Genomic DNA, 7,500 nt, shown 5'->3' on the forward strand with positions numbered 1-7,500 from the left:
ATGTATTGCTGAAGGTCGTGACCCTGCTGTACGACCTCATAGGTCATGTTGTTCATGGCTAGCCGTCGCTCCATGTGTCTGTGTATGCGCTGCTGCGCTAACGTTAGCCCTTCTGGGTTAGCATCCACTAGCCGCGGTTGCGCTAATGCTAGCTTCTCTTGGTTAGCTTCCACTAGCCGCGGTTGTGCTAGCGTTAGCTTCTCTGTGGTGATGTCCTGGGCCTGCTTCTGGAGGTCCTGCTTCCATGCCTCCATCTCCCCTGACACCTGCAGGGGGCAGTAGTGAGGGTCAGAGACCGGCTAAAGCTCAAACACAAACACTCTCTCTCACACACCCCACAACCCCCCCTCCACACGCTCTCCCAGCCCCACCTCCAGAGAACACTGCTGTAGTATGCGTAGCTGCAGATAGACGTCCAGCCTGATCTTCCTCTGGTGGAACAGCTCCTCCAGCTGGACCTGGGCCTCCTCCAACGACTGCAGCACTGACTCCACATGGCCCACTGAACTGCCCTGGGGCCTGGCACACACACACACACACACACACACACACACACAAGAACGCACACACGCAAGAACACACACACGCAAGAACGAACACACACACACACACACAAGCATGGGGACCAAGCAAACACAAAAACAAACAATCTGAGCCAAATAAACAGAACCAACGAGAACATCTGACCCAGAGTAAAGAGGTGCCAACCAATGAAACATGGCTATTGAAAGTGTGTGTGTATGCAAGTAAAGAATGTGTGTGTGTTTACCTGAGCTGTAGAATGAGGTCCTCTCCCTCCCTGATGACAGAGAGCGAGGCGTCCTGTGTGTTGGCTTGTTGCTGCTGCTGCTGGCTGATAAGAGCCTGTAGAGCCTCCACTGAGTCAGGACACACACACACCTCCCCCGCCATCTGCCTCTGGAGACCCTCCATCCACACTGACAGCTGCACGGACATTTCATATATACCCCCCCACACACACACACACACACACACACACACACACACACACATACATACACATACACACACACACACACACACACATACACATACATACATACATACACACACACAGGGTCAGAAAAAAATACATGTAGACACACTTTTTGTGTGTGTGTGTGTGTGTGTGTGTGTGTGTGTGTGTGTGTGTGTGTGTGTGTGTGTGTGTGTGTGTGTGTGTGTGTGTGTGTGTGTGTGTGTGTGTGTGTGTGTGTGTGTGTGTGTGTGTGTGTGTGTGTGCATTACGGTACCTCTTTGGTGTGTGTGTAAAAGGAGACAGCGAGGTCCAGCAGTAGCTTCCTCTGCTCTACTCTCTGTATGAAGGCCTGCATGCGGAGCTCCAGGTCCCCAGCAGCAGAGTAGATCTCCCCCTCCTCACACTCCCTGACTGGGCCAGCTGGCCTGCCGCCTCCAGCAGCTTCTCAGCATTGGTATAGGTGTTCTATAGAGAGGATGGGAGGAAGAGAGAGAGAGAGAGAGAGAGAGAAAGAGAAAGAGAGGGGGAGAGAGGGAGAGGGAGGGGGAGAGGGGGAGAGAGGGGGTAGAGAGAGGGGGAGAGAGAGAGAGAGGGGAGGGGGAGAATAGAGAGAGGGGAGGGGGAGAGAGAGAGAGAGGGAATATAGAGAGAGGGGAGAGAGAGGGGGGTAGAGAGAGGGGAGGGGAGAGAAAGAGGGGAGGGGGAGAATAGAGAGAGGGGGGAGGATAGAGAGAGAGGGGGAGAGAGAAAGAGGGAATAGAGAGAGACAAAGAGATGTAGAACCATCAGAAGCTTGTCAGGGAATAGATAAAGGGAAGATAAATAGGGGGAAGAAAGAGGGAACACTTTCCAAAGGAAGCCAACAGGTAACAGGGTGGAGGGTTTTAGGACAGGCTACCACCAGGGTGGAGGGTTTGAGGACAGGTTACCACCAGGGTGGAGGGTTTGAGGACAGTCTACCACCAGGGTGGAGGGTTTGAGGACAGTCTACCACCAGGGTGGAGGGTTTGAGGACAGGCTACCACCAGGGTGGAGGGTTTGAGGACAGGTTACCACCAGGGTGGAGGGTTTGAGGACAGTCTACCACCAGAGTGGAGGGTTTGAGGACAGTCTAACACCAGGGTGGAGGGTTTGAGGACAGGCTACCACCAGAGTGGAGGGTTTGAGGACAGTCTACCACCAGGGTGGAGGGTTTGAGGACAGTCTACCACCAGAGTGGAGGGTTTGAGGACAGTCTACCACCAGGGTGGAGGGTTTGAGGACAGGCTACCACCAGGGTGGAGGGTTTGAGGACAGGCTACCACCAGGGTGGAGGGTTTGAGGACAGTCTACCACCAGGGTGGAGGGTTTGAGGACAGTCTACCACCAGGGTGGAGGGTTTGAGGACAGGCTACCACCAGGGTGGAGGGTTTGAGGACAGGTTACCACCAGGGTGGAGGGTTTGAGGACAGGTTACCACCAGGGTGGAGGGTTTGAGGACAGTCTACCACCAGGGTGGAGGGTTTGAGGACAGGTTACCACCAGGGTGGAGGGTTTGAGGACAGTCTACCACCAGGGTGGAGGGTTTGAGGACAGTCTACCACCAGGGTGGAGGGTTTGAGGACAGGCTACCACCAGGGTGGAGGGTTTGAGGACAGTCTACCTCCTGAACTCGCTCCATAGCATGAGTCAGTGTAACCGTACCTGGGCCACCTGTTGGAAGTCGTCATGGCGTTTCTGCAGTGCTCGTGCTCGGTGGAGGCTCTTCCCCACACCGGTGTGCTTATTGAGAAACACCTCTCCATGCTGCTCCACCCAGTCCAGAACCTACAGGGTGAGGACGGAATAACAATGACACAGCTTTCTGTGAGTAGGCCCCTCTGTGTCGGTCTATTGATGTAGTGTGTGTGTGTGTGTGTGTGTGTGTGTGTGTGTGTGTGTGTGTGTGTGTGTGTGTGTGTGTGTGTGTGTGTGTGTGTGTGTGTGTGTGTGTGTGTGTGTGTGTGTGTGTGTGTGTGTGCGTGTGTGCGTGTGTGTGTGTGTGCGTGTGTGTGTGTCCAACCCCAGGTCAGTGACAGTGGTAAAGTGCTTCAGTACCTGCCGTACGTCCTGCTGGAACACACACAGCTGCAGACGCTGGTGTAGGCGGAGCTTGCGGTGTTGCCACACCCCTTCAACATGCTGGTGACCCTGCATGACCTCGTGCAGAACTCCCATGATGCCGTGCGTTGCGGCTGTGAAGTCAGTGGTTGCCGCTGGTAACCCAGACTCGTCAGGCTCCGCCGGACGCTGAAGCACTTCCAATAGGGCTTTACCACTCTCACTGACCTGGGGTTGGACACACACACACACACACAGACACACACACACACACGCAGACACACACACAGACACACACACACACACACAGACACACACACACACACACAGACACACACACACACAGATACACACACACAGACACACACACACAATTAAATTAATGCACAGAGTACATGAACACCAATAAACCATTTCTATCAACTAAATATATGCAAACAATTTACATAAATCATTAAACTGGATATAAACAAGATCTATAAACATAAACACATACAGAGGTGATGTGAGTATATGTACATCTGTACCAGTGGAAGCTGCTGAGGGGAGGACGGCTCATAATAATACCTGGAATGGACTAGGATTGACTGGAATGGTATCAAACACATCAAAACCAGGTGTTTAATGCCATTCCTTTCACTACATCGAGGCCATCCTCCCCTCAGCAGCCTCCACTGATCTTTACTAATTGTAAGTCTCTCTGGATAAGTGTCTGCTAAATGACAAAAAATGTAAATGCATGTGTGTGTGTGTGTGTGTGTGTGTGTGTGTGTGTGTGTGTGTGTGTGTGTGTGTGTGTGTGTGTGTGTGTGTGTGTGTGTGTGTGTGTGTGTGTGTACCTGTGTGTAGGCTGATGTTATCTCCTCGTAGAGCGTCTGGTGTTGTTGTATGGACGCCTCCAGCTCCGCCATCTCCGCCGGCAACGAGTCGTCAGCACAAGCCTCACACCAGCCCTCCACACGCCCCAGGAACTGAAACATAACACACACACGTTATATATACACACACACACACGTTATATACACACACGTGTTATATACACACACACACATGTTATATACACATACACACATGTTATATATATACACGTTATATACACACACGTTATATATACACACACACGTTATATATACACACACACGTTATATATACACACACACGTTATATATACACACACACGTTATATATACACACACACACATGTTATATACACACACGTTATATATACACACACACGTTATATATACACACACACGTTATATATACACACACACACATGTTATATACACACACGTTATATATATACACACACGTTATATATACACACACGTTATCTATACACACACACGTTATATACACACACACACGTTATCTATACACACACACGTTATATATACACACACACATTATATACACACACACATTATATACACACACGTTATCTATACACACACACGTTATATATACACACACATTATATACACACACACGTTATATACACACACACACGTTATATACACACACTCGTTATATATACACACACACGTTATCTATACACACACACGTTATATATACACACACACATTATATACACACACACGTTATATATACACACACACGTTATATACACACACGTTATATACACACACATGTTATATACACACACACACATTATATACACACACACGTTATATACACACACACACGTTATATACACACACACACGTTATATACACACACACACGTTATATACACACACACGTTATATACACACACACACGTTATATATACACACACACGTTATATACACACACATGTTATATACACACACACACATTATATACACACACACGTTATATATACACACACACGTTATATATACACACACATGTTATATACACACACATACATTATATACACACACACGTTATATACACACACATGTTATATACACACACACACACGTTATATACACACACATGTTATATACACACACACACATGTTATATACACACACACACGTTATATATACACACACGTTATATATACACACACGTTATATACACACACATGTTATATACACACACGTTATATATACACACACACGTTATATATACACACACGTTATATATACACACACATTATATACACACACACGTTATATACACACACACACGTTATATACACACACACACGTTATATATACACACACGTTATATACACACACATGTTATATACACACACGTTATATATACACACACACGTTATATATACACACACACGTTATATACACACACACGTTATATATACACACACACGTTATATATACACACACACGTTATATATACACACACATGTTATATACACACACGTTATATATACACACACACGTTATATATACACACACACGTTATCTATACACACACACGTTATATATACACACACACGTTATATATACACACACACGTTATATATACACACACACGTTATATATACACACACATGTTATATACACACACGTTATATATACACACACACGTTATATATACACACACACGTTATATATACACACACACGTTATATATACACACACATGTTATACACACACACGTTATCTATACACACACGTTATATATACACACACACGTTATCTATACACACACACGTTATATATACACACACATGTTATATACACACACGTTATATATACACACACACGTTATCTATACACACACGTTATATATACACACACATGTTATATACACACACGTTATATATACACACACACGTTACATGTATATATATACACACACACACGTCATACACACGCCAACATTCACAAAAACAAACAAGTTGTAAACACAGTTGTATTTTCTGTCAAAATCATTACACACAGAGTTCTCTTTAAAGGTAGACTGGGTGAAATGACGTTGCCACCAGCAGCACCGCAGATGGAGATGAGTGAGATGCAAGACTTGGCTCTCACACAGTCACACACAGTATCTGCACACGGCACGGGTTCGCTTCACACTGCTACAGCATGGTAGCCATGGGAACAAATACGTTGAAGTTGAGCCTCGCACTTCAACACTTAGTTGTTGCTGAAATCGACCCACTGCTGTTATCTTTCAGCATCTCCGTCATATCGCTGACTCTACCTTTAATGTTAATCAAGTGCATTTTGCCTTTTTCATTCACAGTAAATAAATCACAAAGCTCTTAGTAATGTCCATGAGAAGGAAGCACCCAGACTCACCTGTTCTGCCCCCTGGTGGAAGTCGGTGGACATGACCAGCGTGTTGCTGCGTTCCTCCAGCACTGACGTCAGCCCTTTCCATTCCTCCTGTAGCCGTGACGAGACACACGCGATCCGCTCCGCTCCGTAGTGACACCCCTCACACAGCTGCATCGCCACGGAGACCACCCCGTCCACGTTCACACTCCCGTTCTAAGGAGGGGTCAGAGGTTAGGTACCATACATCAGAGTTCACAACTCATGTTTAATAGCACCATAGAGTTAAAGGGCACGAATTCACAGTGATGTGTGATAGGGTGTCTGTACCATAGAGTTCACAGTGATGTGTGATAGGGTGTCTGTACCATAGAGTTCACAGTGATGTGTGATAGGGTGTCTGTACCATAGAGTTCACAGTGATGTGTGATAGGGTGTCTGTACCATAGAGTTCACAGTGATGTGTGATAGGGTGTCTGTACCATAGAGTTCACAGTGATGTGTGATAGGGTGTCTGTACCATAGAGTTCACAGTGATGTGTGATAGGGTGTCTGTACCATAAGAGTTCACAGTGATGTGTGATAGGGTGTCTGTACCATAGAGTTCACAGTGATGTGTGATAGGGTGTCTGTACCATAGAGTTCACAGTGATGTGTGATAGGGTGTCTGTACCATAGAGTTCACAGTGATGTGTGATAGGGTGTCTGTACCATAGAGTTCACAGTGATGTGTGATAGGGTATCTGTACCATAGAGTTCACAGTGATGTGTGATAGGGTGTCTGTACCATAGAGTTCACAGTGATGTGTGATAGGGTGTCTGTACCATAGAGTTCACAGTGATGTCTGATAGGGTGTCTGTACCATAGAGTTCACAGTGATGTGTGATAGGGTGTCTGTACCATAGAGTTCACAGTGATGTGTGATAGGGTGTCTGTACCATAGAGTTCACAGTGATGTGTGATAGGGTGTCTGTACCATAGAGTTCACAGTGATGTGTGATAGGGTGTCTGTACCATAGAGTTCACAGTGATGTGTGATAGGGTGTCTGTACCATAGAGTTCACAGTGATGTGTGATAGGGTGTCTGTACCATAGAGTTCACAGTGATGTGTGATAGGGTGTCTGTACCATAGAGTTCACAGTGATGTGTGATAGGGTGTCTGTACCATAGAGTTCACAGTGATGTGTGATAGGGTGTCTGTACCATAG

At 46.4% G+C, this 7,500-nt stretch overlaps 1 protein-coding gene across 1 annotated transcript in view; it reads right to left on the reverse strand.

The window, feature by feature from the left end:
- LOC124018912 (kalirin-like) overlaps nucleotides 1-7,500 on the reverse strand; it is a 77,715-nt gene that overhangs the window by 51,642 nt on the left and 18,573 nt on the right. The window contains 9 exon segments of the mRNA XM_046334241.1: nucleotides 1-266; nucleotides 372-519; nucleotides 770-945; nucleotides 1,254-1,384; nucleotides 1,387-1,444; nucleotides 2,663-2,785; nucleotides 3,056-3,286; nucleotides 3,898-4,029; nucleotides 6,315-6,506. The exon segment at nucleotides 1-266 is cut by the window's left edge and continues 20 nt beyond it. Coding sequence (XP_046190197.1) covers nucleotides 1-266; nucleotides 372-519; nucleotides 770-945; nucleotides 1,254-1,384; nucleotides 1,387-1,444; nucleotides 2,663-2,785; nucleotides 3,056-3,286; nucleotides 3,898-4,029; nucleotides 6,315-6,506 — 1,457 coding nt within the window.

Source organism: Oncorhynchus gorbuscha, unplaced genomic scaffold, assembly GCF_021184085.1.
Source record: "Oncorhynchus gorbuscha isolate QuinsamMale2020 ecotype Even-year unplaced genomic scaffold, OgorEven_v1.0 Un_scaffold_590, whole genome shotgun sequence".
Classification (NCBI taxonomy): Eukaryota; Metazoa; Chordata; class Actinopteri; order Salmoniformes; family Salmonidae; genus Oncorhynchus; species Oncorhynchus gorbuscha.